Here is a 16,607-nt window from a genome sequence, read left to right on the forward strand (position 1 = left end):
GTTCAGTAACAGGTGGCTCCCTGTCTCTACAGCTCTGTAGTAAACAGAAAATGCATTTCAGGGCAGGATACAGGGTCAAGTGATATTCAAAGTGATGAAACTAAGTAGATTTGATCAATCAAAACCAGAACACTACACAATAGACTATATGGCGGCCATGTTGGCATTTTGCATTGAAAAACCAGGGTGGCTCTGGGGCGTCTGTATCGTGAGGAGGCTAGCTTCTGTGACGCACACGGAAGCTTGCCAAGCTTCCACGCGCATCACAGAAGGGGATGTTCGGTAGGCCAATCAAAGGCAATGTAAACGTTTGTTTTCTCATGCCAATAAATCTCCTGTGAATTGTTAAGTCCCGGAAAACACACGCTGTGATTGGCCAGTAGTTACATGAGTGGCAACCTGCCTTCCGCATTTCCCGCCGTACCGTGCGATATAGGTCGCTCCTATGAACTGCAGAGGCATCTAGGTATCTAGGTGGCAACAGTGGCATGGCATTAACATGGTGGCAACAGGGTGGCATGGCATTAACATGGTGGCAACAGGGTGGCATGGCATTAACATAATGGCAACATCTATTGATGCTGATAAGAGGATACTCTCTCCTGATTGGATGAAATTGGCAACCCACCTGAAAGTGTATTTTTCCATTTATGAAAAAGCTGACATGTGGGAGATTCCTGTTACTGGACAAACACTCTATAGCAATGCTTACTAATCACAATATATAATGGAGCTTTACCTTTTTAAGAAAAAACCCTTTCACTTACACTACCTTTAACAGTAAAGGAAAATTACCCATAAGTCTCCTCTGTTACACATTATTAACAAGATAAGGCAATACAAAAAAATCCAGACATAAAAATATGCAGGTACACCCTAATATATATATATAAAAAAGAAAATCGTAAAAACAAACATACATACATGCAGTATTGCTCAACGTAATTGATGTTTGTCGAGTCCATAATTGGTTGGATTTATGCCATTTAATTCAGCGGTTCTCAAACCTCTTTCCTCCTTGGAGCCCCCCTTCTTACATCTGACAATGCAGAGACCACACACACACACACACACGCACATTCTGCACAATTATAGAATGTAGAAGAATTGTTATTTTGATCAACGTTTGCCTGTTATCTCTCCTATGGTACTACATCAATACAGAATGGAATTGTGGAACAAAATCTTATGAAACAACAAAATATCCTTTCGTTTTTGGGTCAGAGGCTAAATCTCAAATGCCAAATAAATAATGGACCTTGATTTGAAAAAGGTTGAAAACCACTGATTTAGGATATACATCGATATAGCGTTGAGCATAAAAAACAGTCTCCATGGGAGAGATGATGGCCGTGAGATGAGGAGGGTCCGCACATCACGTTACCCACAATGCATCACACTACTCATAATGCTTTGAGCCATGAGAGGACATCTCATCAGTTTCCATGGTGACGACACTCCACAATTCAAACAAATGACAACGAGCAAAAAAAAAAAGAAAGTACGCAGGGCTTTTGCCAACAATTCTGTCCCAATATCTTTTGTCAGTGGCGGTGCGTCCGCTGAACGCCACGGTGAAATGGTTAGGACTCCCCCTGAAGTTCCTTGGCCTTGGTTAAGATCGTGTGTACATCCGAGATGGGGTAATCCTGGGGGAAAGAAATAACCGTGAATCATTTCGTGATCTGGACAGTCACGCAAATAATTGTGATGAATGATTTAATTGTGTTTTGGGGATACATATACTGTAAATAAAACGCACAGGGAAGATATTACAAATAACTTAACTAATAATTGCTGGTACCAATATTCAGAATAGCCCATAACCATTATACTTTCAAATACTGACTGAGATTGTACATATGCTAATTTCAGAAGAAGCATCATTTATACCGAGAAAGAGGACAATACGCAATAAGAACAATATTCACAAATAAGACGACGAGCTGAGTTGTCAGTACCCGGATTTGAACACACAACCTTGTGGTCCAAAAGCAATGGCTCTACTGACTGAGCTACACAGACTATGAACATTTCATGCAAATTGCTCAAAAAACCAGGCAGAAAATCAGGTATAAGCGTTTTTTAAACTGCTCAAAGTGGCAGAATATCCGAGGGCGGAACTTACTGATCAAAGGGACACATGTGTTCGCCACCATTTGGCCAATCATCATGGGCTTCACATAGTCACCGTTTGGCATGGCCCTCTACCAGATTACCGCGTTTCGCGAAAACCGACTGCACGGTTCAGCCAGAACAGCTATTTTTGGCGGAAGGAGAAGAAAAAAACCCACAAAAGTGACCAAAGTCACTTCGTGACTTCTTGGTCCCTTAAAAAAACATCTTACCTGCAGTAATCTCATATTGACTGTGAAGTCGCCCGCCAACAAAAGATCACGAATTAGTCTGCAAGAAAGGAGACAAACCATTGTATTCCTGTCAAAAACATTCATCTCATACAGCTTTTTTCAACTTTGTAAAATATCTCTGTAAGGAGTTATTTGAGGTCTATTCATAATGTCTACAAGTAAACCATACATCATGTCTCTCATATCGCTATGTTATCGAGTGGAAATCAAAACAAGTGTCACTTTTCAGCCCTTTTTTACAACAAAGTATGGCATTAATCAAGGCATTCATTTACCAACAACAAACAAAGAAACACCTTATGTGTTGTTTAGTTGTGTAACTATGAGTGTGTGTGTGTGTGTGTGTGTGTGTCCGTCCGTGTGTGTACATCTAATCTCCGTTACCGTTAACCCGGTCGATGCCAAATTTTGCACACACACTCCCTGGATACCAACGATGAACCACATTTTCCAGAACGGCCTGTTATAGCGCCACCAGGAGGCCGACTTTTGAAAGACATTCTTTTATATTACTCCTCCAGATTCTGTCCAAAAATCCCGCAAATTGTTACACGCTTCAAGACGGACGGATCTGTCAGATATTTCATATTCCATCCTAATTGGCTAACATACTGTAGGCTTTCAAAGTTTGCAGGATTGGCCTGTTTTGAACGAAAAGCCTCAAATCATGAATGCAGCGTGGAATTTACGTGAAATCTTTCACAGACTTTCCTACTATGCTGAGGAATATATCCCACGCCTTTCACATTGGCCTGTTATAGCGCCACCAACAGGTGGATTTTTGCAAAACACATTTTTGGAACAAAATGCCTCAAATCATCCAATTGCCGTAAAAAAAGGCGTAAGAAGAAATGGCACCCTTTTCACATTGGCCTATTATAGTGCCACCAGGAGGCCACAACCTGACCTGCCCTGGTGGAGACCTGTGCCCAGAGGGGCACTTTATCTAGTTTAGTTGTGTAACTATGAGGTGGCTATGCTAAATCATACTTTAGTAAGCTGGAAAACAACAGGGAAACAAACAGCCAGTAGAGGGCAGCAGAGTATGTTGCATGTTTGGGTTTGGACAGAACAGAATACTGCACCAAACTTATATCACCAAATAATATTCAATTATGACTCCATAATAAGGACAAAATGTTACTTTGCAGGTTTCGATTATTAACATGTGATAAATTATGGTGTTATTATTATTGGTTAAACAAGTCATTAAAATCACCCCCACCTTTACCAGCTTCAAGAGTGTGAGCTTGTAACCACATATCTGCTATTTTCACTATTTAAAGCCGTTTTAGTCAGTTTTGCAAACACACAATAATGATTAATTTAGTTAATCTTTTTTCTTTTGGTAAAGCCTCATTTTCATTTCAGTTTAACAGTTTTCATTATTTCGTTTTACGGGCATGGTTAGTTTTAGTTGACTATAATCACGCTGCTACTCACACAAGCATGGATACTGGATAGTTTTAGTTGACTATAATCACGCTGCTACTCACACACACAAGCATGGATACTGGATAGTTTTAGTTGACTATAATCACGCTGCTACTCACACACACAAGCATGGATACTGGATAGTTTTAGTTGACTATAATCACGCTGCTACTCACACGAGCATGGATACTGGATAGTTTTAGTTGACTATAATCACGCTGCTACTCACACAAGCATGGCGCAGCAGACCAGGATGAGGAAGTGGAAGCGGTCCTGGTCGCTGAACAGAGAGTCCCAGATCCGGATGACCTCGGGAAGCAGGAACTCCTGAGAGAGCAGCAGGGTCAGCCAGCGGAACGTGAAGTACTGAGGCTTGATGTTCTGCTCCTGCTGCGGGGGGGAAATATAAATAAGAAAGTTTGTGCACGCACCAAAAGCTGGAAATAGAAATAATAATAATAATAATAACGTGTCGTGATGAGATGTGCTGTGAGCTTGTAGATCTTCCATTTGTTTTGCAACAACTTCAAATAATTACAAGTCCAAAATAGGGAGGACAGGTTGGGAGTTTTATAAATATAGAGGGCATGCACGTGACATCATCATCATACCTGGAAGTTATGTGGCTACTAATGCCTGAGTGTTAAAAAAACAACTTTCTAGCCTTGAACAGGCCATACATTACATACATGCATAAAGTCCTATCTGACTGTCTTAAACAACGTTAAACTCACTTTGCCACTTGAACCAATGAAAAGTATTAACAAGAGCTTAATAAGAGTTACTTTCCACCACTGCAGAAACATAGTGCTTTAATCTTGTAGTTACCAGTCTTAGGTAGAGCTCCATGTCCTTGTCTTTGAGCATGGAGTAGACGCTCTCCATCTTGTACGTGATGCCACACTGCGAGTCGTCCAGGCTCTTGATGAAGTTGTCCCGGTTCTCAGACATCAGGTTGGTGAAACAGAAGAACGTGTCTACTTCAGCGTGCTCTGAAAGCCGCAACGCACATGCACACATGCGCACACACCCACAGGCGCACACACCCACACACACATATAGGTCTAGACGCTTGACAAAGCCATATATGGATTCCAAATTTCCAACCCCCAGCCTAGCTAGGGCTGTTTTTTTTGGATAAAATACATCGTCTCAAATGTTGTTGTTTTTTCCCTATTGGGAACAAAGTCCAAACCTTAAACTAACATTAACACATCGAGTGGCAGACTCTGGCTTATTATGCTTTAGCAGGACTGGGATGGACCTTTTGCCCAGTGTAGGGCTCTAATGAGCGAGATCCTTACCGTAATTACCCTAATTAAAGGGAAATTGATTTACCAATATTCTTTGTTTTTACATCTTCCAAACGATTAATCGCCCAGCCCTATACCCCAGCCTCCGCGGTGGTGTGCAGGCATTGGAACTGCCACTAGCACTCTGCACCACCCGAGCGCCATACATGGTTACTTATAGTGATCCAGTTGACACGTCTCATTGACCGACCTTTCCACTGGTCGTTGGGGTCTGTGGCGAAGGTGTAGTAGATGGGCCCGACGATCTCGTTCATGCCCTGGACGTAGGCGATGCCGGGGTTGAGCTTGGCGTAGATGAACAGGATGCGCTCCACCACCTCCCAGTGAGCCTCAAAGCCGCTGGGCAGCACCTCGTACTCGTTGGACGGATACAGGTTCAGAGACTTGCCGGGAGAGCTGACCTTTGAGACGACATGGAGACAAGAGACTAGGTGGATGAAAGGCTGAAACTGTGTGCCCCTACACTACTGTGATGATCATGATCATTATCTATTATCTTTAACCACAAGGTGTCAGTGTCTGTAGTGTCTGTGGCAGTAGTGAAATCCATATAAGGGCACACAGAGACAGGAAGTCAGATCAGATAGAGTTCATGTCAAGGACAAACATTTGTATACCTGTTTGATTGAATAAAGAAGCCTTGGAGTCAAAGTACTTGGTCATCATTGAATCAACAAACAGAACATGGTACCAGGAGTAAAAACTCAACTATAAAGCAAAGAAGAAATTGCCGCAAACAACATGGATATAGATAAACCAGAGCGTTTGAAGCTGACTGGGAATGTCGACAGCAACTGGCATGCCTTCAAACAGCAATTCCTTTTTTTTATAATATTTGTTTTATTCGGAAAGTGCAGTATAATTGTACATATAGCATTTCTACAAACGATATAAGAGCAGTTCCCAAGATTTTCTTCTTTTCATTTTTTTCCCCACCCCTCTTCCCTCCCTCATCCCCCCTCCATGTGGCAACATCTCCAATGTCTCTGTATAGTATAGTCCTTTTTCCTATATAAGACATCGAGTCCACACTCAAACAGAGACAGGCACGGCAGTAACACTTCAGGTGGTACATTTCAGGAGGACAAAGAAAAAAAGAAAGAGTGGGCGGAAAAAGACATAAGAAACAAAAAAACAACTAAAGTATATACATTTATGCTGAGGGGGACAAAAACAATATAGCTTTGGTCTTCGACCACGAGAAGAGGAGAGGTGTCTTATACATTTTATATTTATACAATCATACAGCAGGCAATGAACCAGTGAGATTACACGAAGTCCGCTCTCAGGGGGGCAATATGCACAATCCAGTTGTTCCAAATTTGGTAGAAATTGTCTAATCTAGTTCTTAACATGTATGTTAATTTTTCCATTTTGAAGATATCTAGGACTATTCCATGCCAATCGTCCATTGTGGGTGTGATTGGGGATAGCCATCTTCTTGTTATTGACTTTTTGCTGGCTGCCAAGAGAACCTGCAGTAGCTTTGTGTATCTCGACTGGTTAAGACATTCAATGTGGCCCAGGTACATGGTTGTGAAGTTGAAAGGTATTGGAGTATTAAATATTGAGCACAGTGATTTGTGAATATTGTTCCAAAACACCCCCAATTTGGGGCACCCCCAGAAAATGTGGAAGTGGTTGGCTTTCTTTGCCCCACACTGCCTCCAGCACAGCCTATCGTCCCCTTTGTATTTTTCCTGGTATGGGGTCTTAAAATATCTAATAATATTTTTCCAACAGTGCTCTCTCCAGTCCATAGAACAAGTTGAGGTGGACTGGAACTCCCAGATCCCTCCCCATACTTCCTCTGAGAGTTCAACTCCTGCGTCCCTCTCCCATCTCTCTTTGATGTACAACGTGCTTTCATTCTTAGCATCTGAAATGGCGCCATATAACTCAGAGATGGACTTACTTGGCTCCACTGTGAGAGCTGACTTTAATATGAAAAAGAATTCTGATTCAACTGCAGAAAACTCTTTGAATTTGCATTCTTGATTGATATAGTGCCGCACCTGGAGGTATCTGTATCAAACAGCAATTCCAGCTGTATATTGCAGCTATGGGACTGGAAGAAAAGTCGGATGCAAGGAAAGTAGCATTACTTCTTACAATGGCAGGCCCACAAGCTATTGAAGTGTACAATACGTTTGTCTATGACGAGCCGGATGACAAAAGTAAATTGGATAAAGTGCTCGAGAAGTTTGATGCACATTGCTCTCCAAAGAAGAATGAGACATACGAGAGATATGTATTTCGTTCTCGAGTGCAGCAACAGCGTGAGCCTTTTGATAGTTTCCTCACTGATCTGAAGCTAAAAGCTCAGACATGCAACTTTGGTACTCTGAGGGACTCCATGATACGGGACCAAATTGTTTTCACTGTGGATAAGAAACTCAGGGAAAGGCTACTGAGGGAAACTGAGCTGACACTAGATGGAGCAATAAGGATCTGTCATGCAAGTGAACTGTCCCAGATGCATGTAAAGACATTCAGTGAGATGGGGACATACGGCGCAACCAGCGTAAGTGACAGCGCTGTGTGCGTAATTTCAAGAGGAGGAAAAAGACGCACGCAGACACGCCCTGCACAGCAGCAAATGGGCGATGCAACATTCCACTGCAAAAGGTGTGGTTCACAACACGGACCCAGACAGTGTCCAGCGTTTGGTAAGCGCCGTTTCCTAAACAATTATAAATGTAAATTTAATTGTGATGTTTTAGTGATATTGTTCCTGCCGTTACATAAGTGCCAATCAGGTGAGGAAATCACAGACTGAGGTTTTGCTTTTAAATGAAATATCTGAGACCATATGGAAGATGTTTCTGTAAATAATGCTAGTTCGACCACTTGAAATGCTCTTGGTCACCATTGAGAACATGGGAAATATACCTGTAAGAAACGAGCACAAACAAATCTAATGCACTTGACCACATGATGTAAAGCTGTTCATTGTGCTTGTACACAATGACCAAAATAAAAACATAATTAAAAAAGCTCTAATCTTAAAACAGACAGCCTATTCTACAAGCTTTGGCATTTACGACAATCACAAAAAAAGCACAGAATAATGAATCTAAATCACTTTGGATATCTAAATCAGCAGTCCTCAGAGTGGGGGTCCGGGGATTCTTGGACCCACCCCCTCCTCTGGTGTGTTCGGAAGACCCCTAGCGAAATGACAAACACACAGACAGGCACTCACGTTGGTGACTCCGCTGCGGTTCCTGTTTACGGTCTGTGCTTTGAGGGTGGTCTGTTCCACGCGTCGTCTCAACGTCTCATAGTCGTTCTTAGGGTCCAGGATGAGTCGACACGGATACTCTGTAGGTCTCTGGAAGAAGTCCATGTCTGGATACAACCTTCTGAAGACACGCACACACAAACACCAGTGTCAATTCCCCCTTTTCTTAATAATTTTATTATCCCACGATTTTGTAACCCAGTTTTCTTTTCACCCAGTGCCAATTATCTAATGTAATCCTGGGCGCTACACTTCCTCTGCCAACCTGGGGGGCAGCGGACTGACCTCATGCCTCCTTCTATGCATGAGGAGTCCAAGCTGCTTCTTTTCACCTGACAGAGGGGACCAGTGTCAATTCCATCGACAAACTATGACGGAAAATGTCCGACTACCTTTTTTTCCACTGCCAAAACTAAATAAAAATTAAGCTATGGTGACTAAAACTAAATATAGTATACTGACAATTTCGTCAACAAAGAAAAATTAGACTAAAATGTTAGGGAGGGAGACTAGTGGGGAAGAGATCCAGTAGAATCTTTGTGTTGCGCTCTGAAAATAGCCGATCTACAATGAGTCGCAGTGTAGATCAGCAATTTTCAGCATGCAACCAAGTGTAAAATCAGGCATTACGAGGCCTGAAAAAACACATTTTTGTCGACGAAATCAACTATAACTTTCCAGATTACTAAAATCTTGGCAGGGAAAAACCTACCTGACGTCTTTATCGATTTGAAGCAAAACTTCGTTATCCTTAAAGTAGTTATTCCACCGGCTGTCAGGGTTGGGATTTAACGGCTGAAACAGAAGAAAACCAGGTTGAATTACTGATTGAAAGGCTGTAAACAGAAGAAAACCAGGTTGGATGACCGACATACACATACTGTAACTCACATGACCGCCAGTCGCCAGACCTTACATTTATTTAACCCATTTAGGCCTGAGGCCGGTTTTCTGTAACTTTATTTTATTATTATCGTTATTATTAAACTCAAAAGCATCAGAAACAAGCTCAAAACACGTCCCGATCTGCAACTTTTGATGCTTTTGTGTGGCAAAGTGCACTGATTGTACGCTGACTGACCCGACACTGATCTTAAGTTCTTAAGTCAAAGTGTGTGACTTACATCAGTGGTTCTCAAACTTTTCATGTCAAGGACCCCTAAATTAATGTATTTGGCCCCCATCTGAAAATATTTTGTGCCAAAATCCCCATGCAATATTTGTGGTGTTAACAATTTCAAACTTATTCAGACATTTTCAAAGAATGTTTCAAGATGTTTTGAAAATAGCTGATATAGCTGACCCATATGGCCATGGGTGTCCCACTGTCCCTGGAGAACCCCATGCATTAGATCACAGAACACCATAACTCTGAGAGTGTACAAATGGAACCAAATGGACCCATTTGTACACTCTTATAACCACATAAAGGTCTTTTTGGTTCCTAACTATATATCATGTATCTGGGGACCCCCTGTAACCCCCTCATGAACCCCTGGGGGTCCCCAAACCCCACTTTGAGAATCAATGACTTACATGGTCCTCCATGGTGACGTCCTCTCGGTTAAGGCCCAGGTTGGCCTTAACGCCAGGCTGAATGATCATCTCTTTGAGGAACTGGGAATACACCTCCCTGTAATGCAGTACCAGTGCAATATTATCAACTCTTGCAAATGGTATTCAAAATATTAATGATGTATTATTATTATTATTCAATATTAAACAATCTAATTGTAAATACTGGACAAAATATTGTGAAATAAAATCAACTAGAAAATTAGAGAAATAAAAAACTAGAGAAGTGTGCTACATGGTGATGTATTGATCCACGTGACGTTACAAGGGGCGGAATAATTTAATAAAAAAAATAAAAAAACGTTTTGGGTTTTCTCTATAAATAAAGTTGGCAATAACTATAATCTGGTTACCCTGTTAGGCAACCACACTAATAAATTAAATTTCAAACAATAAATTGAATCATGTGGTGAGATTCTTATCCTTATTGAGTCCATCATTTCCAGTGAACACTGTCCTCCTCATTACCTCTGCTTCGTAAGAGAGAGAGAGAGTGTGTGTGTGTGTGTGTGTGTGTGTGTGTGTGTGTGTGTGTGTGTGTGTGTGTGTGTGTGTGTGTGTGTGTGTGTGTGTGTGTGTGTGTGTGTGTGTGTGTGTGTGTGTGTGTGTGTGTGTGTGTGTGTGTGTGTGTGTGTGTGTATGCACCTCTGTTTTGTGAGGAAAGAATCCCAGGCCTTCTGATCAACAGGTAGATAATTAAGTAGAATCTGAAAGACAAAGCATCAATTAGGATAAAATGCACTATTCACAGCTCTGTCATTTCAACATACACTTCATCAAGGTTTATGACCAACTATTACCACTACGTTAGTCTCACGTAGCCAGACAACTATTCCACAATCTCTGAATGCTATATAGAGTCTGGAACTACACCTCCCGAAATACAAGTAAGGAAGCTGCCATTTCCGTTCACGAAAATATATTTTAAAATATCTGGAGAGCTTATTTTTTCATTTCCATTTCTGCTAAGCAGCAAGCTATATGTACAACTTATTTGTAGCTGCTGTTATCAGTCTGTCCTGCACTGGCTGCTTCAGAGTGGAGCTCTTTATCTGGGATTCATTCAAACATCTACACAACACCTGAAGGTTTTACTCACTTTCCAGCAAAGTGCACGGATGCCTCCTTCAAATGGGATTCCTGAGTAGACAGACAGAAAGCGGACAATATGGTTTAAAATATACTGTATATCAAATGTATACTGTATCTGCATGAATTATTGACAACCTTTTTTCGAATATTGAAACAGAAATGAAGAGTTGATCCCATGATGTACAACAGCAGTGGCTTTTATTTAGTTTTTCGCACACCTTAACCAAGTCCATAACATATCATGTTATCATGTGATCGACATTATCGATCTGCTGCTATGGTACTAATTACCCAATTCACTAAGGACATTTACACCCAGGTGTAAATAAAGTGATTATTTAATATAAAGTGTCTATTTTCAGCTGGGACTCTGGTGCAACGCACAGGTCCTGGACCTGGTGAGAGCAGGAGTGGACCTGGTGAGACGTAGGAGAGGCCCGTATAGGAGTCAACCCACAGAGCCTAGTCCTTCCTAGTCCTTCCCAGCCCTGGCAGAGTAGTTCTGGAGTAGTTCCAGCAGATTGTGTGGCCTTGGTCTTTCCCTAATGGGACTGATCGAGGGTAGCTACTGGGTCGTTAGTCGGGACGTGATCACCCCGGCTGGGTCGCCTGAGTGAGGGGTATGATGTTCGAGAGACCCGAAACCCAGATGACCTTGGGATACATTGAGGATACGTCCCAGGTGCATCCATGCAATGTTGTGTTATTATTCTAAATACATATACGCAAGCTTTGATTTCTGGTAAGTCACCCTCAGACGTGAGAATGGTGTAGTATCCACCGTGAATTTTCTATTCATCTGCTGATCTATGTTCTATAAGCCATGTTCATGGTATGGGTCTAGCAATGATTGAGAAACCCCGCCCAACCCAAGACTCACCTATCAGACTAGACTGACTGATTTGCATGTTTGTGGCACCTGGGGAGTGTGGCTCTGGTAGTCCAGGATGAATGTGAGCAGAGAGACACAACTGGAGGAGCAGGAGGATTATTTCCCAAGTCTCTGCATAATTTGTTTCTATTGGATCTTATTGGATACCACTACCACTGGATTAACTGAACTTTTCTATTGTGGGTTATTGGATTTCTTCGATCAAGACTTTCCATTAAATGACAAACAATGCAAAAGAGATAAAAGGGTGGTAAGAGGTGACTAATTTACCATACTCACGGCATAGACTGGTTTGTGATTTGTGATTTGTGTTTCGTTTATGTGCAGTGCCAGGACACCAATTGATTTACCGAGGACTGTTCTATTTTATTTTGAGTGTGTATTTTGTTATTCACAGTTATATTTAGTTTTGGCGTAAATACATTTCAGCTAAACTTATTTACTGAATTCTTCAGAATTCTATATTATTTTGAACTGACCCAACGGCCACCAACTCCCTCATTTTTGCTATAATTGGTGCTTCAATTATTATTATTGTAACCGTTCTATAGTATCTCTTTAGCTCATTATGTGCTAATTGTGACAGGCCTAACTCACCACTGAAACATAGCTGACGGAGAGTCTCCAGGTTGATGTCTTCTTCACTCAAGGCCACTTTGAATTCTTGTATCCTGAAAAGGAAAACAAAGTGCGTTTGTTGTTTTCTGGCACTAATTCACATTACTATGCTTCGTCAAAATTATTGGAAGAAAAGAAACCTACAAAAGTTGAAATATGGAGATGCGAGGTTTCTTCCCGACACAGGCGATAAATTAGATCAGTTTTATGTGTATTCAAAGGGCTGTTTGTCACACGGCAGATGCTGTCGCATGATGTACAGTACACAGCCACTGTCACTTGTTGTCACATGACAGTCAAGCCTGAGAGTTGAGACACTTGAAAGACAAGCAAACACTGAACCGAGCAGTTCAAACCAGTGTCGCCAGACTTTGCGTGAGAAATAAGCAACCAGGTCTATGAAAACAAGCCCAAAAGAAGCGACTAGGCCACACTTTGAAAATAGCCGATCTACAAGCTCACAACTCATAGCAATGTGACGCATTGTGAGCTTGTAGATCGGCTATTTAAAAATAAATCTTGATAAGAAAAAGGGAAATTATGCTTGAAACATTTAATGAGGTGCATGGTCCTTAATTATTGTTTAAACAATAATAATAATTAAAAAAATATGCAAGCATGCCCAAATAAGCAATTACACTTGCGACCTGGCTGCAACTAACAATATTTATAAGCAACTTCACCAAAAAACAAGCTCAAAGTCGCTTGTAATAAGCAAACATGGCAACACTGCTAACTATCAAATAATGTTGCTGTATATGAGCAGTATATCTGCATATCATTCATGATGACTCAACTTCAGGAGTTGAACTCATGAGAGATGTCACCTAAAAGGACGACATAATGCTTGAGCGTAAGGACTTTAAATGACATCACCACATTTTATTTTTTTATCATGATTAAAAAGAAGAAAAGAATATATAAACAAAAGGAAATATCTCTTTGGCGAGGCAAGGCAACTCAGAGACAATACTCATTGAACGGGTAATTAATTAATTCATTTCTATTGTAATTATTCTGTAAGAATTCTATTTTTCCGTAAATATTGTATTATTATTTGTGCAATCACGTCACAGCTCTTTGCAAAGTGGATTGTCGTTGTACAGGTGACACCCCTGTGTTCTGTACCGTCCGTGTTTGCATGTATCACGAGTTAGATGGCCGGCCGCTCACTTCTGAGAGAGATATCATTAATTTAGTGATTTTGGTCTTTGGTCTCGATTAGGGCTCAGGCTATGACAAATAAATGGCTGACAATGACCAGTAGCAATAATCAAAGGTACGATGAACAAAACAGGCCTTACATTTAATAATGCTATACTTTAAAAGCTTTTCGAAAATAGCTAATCTACAAGCTCACAACGTATCGTTATGTGATGCGTTGTGAGCTTGTAGATCAGCTATGTTGACTATTTCTTTTTTAAACATATGAAAAATATATATACCTATGATTGGAAACGATTCTGATAAAATAATTGCAATTATGACACAGAGATATTATGTAGATGATTATGTAATTATTGTGACAGGCCTAAGGAGTCACCATACAAGAACATAAACACACGCACCCAGACAGTATAGTCCATCTTTTAGGCCAGTCCACCCCAGTGCAACTCCTTGTACAACCATTATCCCCATTGTCAGTTGCAATGAGCAACCACTGAACACCAGACAGTGTTCATAATCTGGACAAATACTGGCCATTATAGATTCACATAGGGAGGCCTTGTAGCTATGGCGAATAAGGCATGATTTATTTGCCAACAACTCTCTTCTCAGAAATTCCGCTATTTAGTATTTAGACATTTAATTGTAGTGACTTATGTGAATCAATTAGATCCTTTTTTTTTTTTAATAAATAGAACCCATGGCATGCACTAAATGAGCCCCCTTTCAAGAGCAGCATCCTCTCCCCACAGAATAGATGGTGAGACCACCTGAGGACATTATGCTTTTTGTCTGTTGACTGACAGACATTATTTGATATGGTTTAGACCATTAACAATAAGTGGCGTTGAAGTTGTTTTTGTTTGGACTGGAATAAACTGTTTTAAGGGTAGCAGTGAGAAACTGTATTGCTAAGTAATAGTATAGTCAGTGTCAATAGCAGCTGTAGCAAGGCGCCATGTTTTCCCTAAAACCATGTCGTCAGAATGGAAAACACAATTCTTTGTTTATACGGTAGTTATATCAGAGTGCATCCATACAGTAGGCCATTCACTCTAGTTTCTATGATGGCAGGCAGCATACCTAAGGCCGAAAACATTAAAACGTTGTGTTATCACGAGTCATATTATCGTCATCACAATATTCAACAATGTTATCACACATTGCATGTTTTCCTAGTGTCGTGCAGCAGCCCTAGTATGCACAGCTGCAAATAACTTAAGTCACGCACTTGTGCAACAGTTAGTTACTCATCGTGGACTAACTTGATTTACACTGATTTGCAGAGGGGAGGAACCCCGCCTATTTGATAATGACAGTTTTCTAATGTTGAAGAAAATATATGGTGGTTCTTCACGGTTATGTTATGGCCCCCCAGGAGTCCTTGAGAGGGTTCCAAGGGGTCCCCATGCAGCCAAAGATTGATAGTTAGGAACCAGGAACCAAATGGACCCCTACGGTCTGTAGAAATGGAACCCATTTGGTTCCATTTGTAGATTTTGTACTGTTAAAATAACAGGCTTAAATGATTTTACACCGTAGATTGTGTAGATGGCCTAATGCATATCAAATTGGGGTCCTTTAAAATTACATAATAATAATAATGATATAACAAGTTTGAAAATCACAGATGTAAGCATAATATAAGCCAGGTGTTGGTCACATGCTTGAGATGTCCTATTCTTTTGGCACATGGTAGGCCTATATTGAAATTACACATATTATACATTAAGCTGTTGGATCTTTTTTTTTTTCATGGATGCGTTTACACCTTAATTGTCCCCTGCGGTTATTTGACATGTTAAAGGAAAAACAGGAAAAGCCACCCCAAAAAAGTGTCTGCCTATATTTGACAATGACACCGACAGTTTTCTATTGTTGAAGAAAATATATGGTGGTCATCAAAGTATCTTATGGGGGTTCCCCAGCCAGGAGTCCATGAGAGGGTTTCAAGGGGTCCCCACTCCCCACTGCCCAGCTAAAAGATTGATAGAACAGGAACTAAATTGTACCCTTTATACGGGTCTCATTTTTACTGGCAGCGGAATTCGATTTTAGAATACATCTGGCTACAGGGTGGGCGTGTAGGCTTTTAATTGAGCTTTTAAGTTTTACCCAGTTAATAGTTAACCGCAAAACTCGTGATTTGCTCGATTCTCTATTTATAATTAACTGTTAACTGTTCATTATGATTTAGCTTATTGTCTGTGGGCGCACACCTCACATAGACATTGATTCTGTCCGAAACATATGCCCATCCATCATCATCGGTTGCGATCTCAGTGATGATCACGCGCACTGCACGATCCTGCCAAACCATTGTAGTTTATTTACACGCATCTCAACGGCTTCTGGTACCGAGGCTACTGTCTATCTGCTGCTAAATGTGAACCGTCAGCATCGATCAGACATGCACTCACAGATCGATCATCGATTTCCAATGCGATCAACCGATTGCATTTGGAAACACTGTTACGCCTCACCTGTTTCTGTAGGAAGTCGACATTGTTGCGTGTCTTCTTTAATGGTTTTATTGTACAGTACTACACACACAGTCACAATAATAATAGTATGGCTTCAGTTCTTCCGTCTTCACTGAGTTCTCTCGCTGCGTGATTCCATTGGCGCGCCACCAACACCCGCCCACGGACAGTTTGGAGGCATGTTATTGGTCGGTGCCGCGGGATGACGTCATTTTAGTAGGCCGGTCCGGAAGTTGCCCTAGTCGGTGTAGAACAGGGGGTTCTTGTGTTTCCTTTAGTTAGGAAGGTGAGGCTTCGTTAACTTTCTGTCAGGAAATCTAAACAAGTCGGATCGATGAACTAGAAAAAAATATTTAAGGATGAAATAGTGCCATGGCGTTTTGATGGGCTGAACCCCTATTCATAATGCAGCGGTTTATT

General features: G+C 41.1%; 1 protein-coding gene across 1 annotated transcript; it reads right to left on the reverse strand.

Moving 5' to 3' along the window:
• Positions 1–464: 464 nt before the first annotated feature.
• tbc1d13 (TBC1 domain family, member 13) lies at positions 465–16,309 on the reverse strand. Its single transcript, XM_080755365.1, has 12 exons — positions 16,188–16,309; positions 12,517–12,590; positions 11,035–11,075; positions 10,581–10,642; positions 9,897–9,993; positions 9,073–9,155; positions 8,322–8,481; positions 5,307–5,517; positions 4,632–4,795; positions 4,033–4,193; positions 2,349–2,406; positions 465–1,649 (listed from the first exon to the last, which is right to left on the reverse strand). Exons 1-12 carry the CDS (start codon positions 16,208–16,210, stop codon positions 1,584–1,586), a joined length of 1,200 nt encoding a protein of 399 aa, XP_080611491.1. The 5' UTR covers positions 16,211–16,309; the 3' UTR covers positions 465–1,583.
• Positions 16,310–16,607: the final 298 nt, after the last annotated feature.

Source organism: Protomyctophum bolini (genome assembly GCF_963924005.1).
Source record: "Protomyctophum bolini genome assembly, chromosome: 22".
NCBI classification, from domain to species: Eukaryota; Metazoa; Chordata; class Actinopteri; order Myctophiformes; family Myctophidae; genus Protomyctophum; species Protomyctophum bolini.

Bases quoted from the DNA above. Each gene is read 5' to 3' on its own strand.
- tbc1d13 (XM_080755365.1), bottom strand. From the start codon at position 16,210: ATGTCGACTTCCTACAGAAACAG. The intron at 9,156-9,896 runs GTAAGTCATTGA...CTTCTGTTTCAG, and splicing joins ACGTCACCATGGAGGACCAT to CCGTTAAATCCCAACCCTGA. The intron at 5,518-8,321 runs GTGAGTGCCTGT...GTCGTCTCAAAG, and splicing joins ACCGCAGCGGAGTCACCAAC to GTCAGCTCTCCCGGCAAGTC.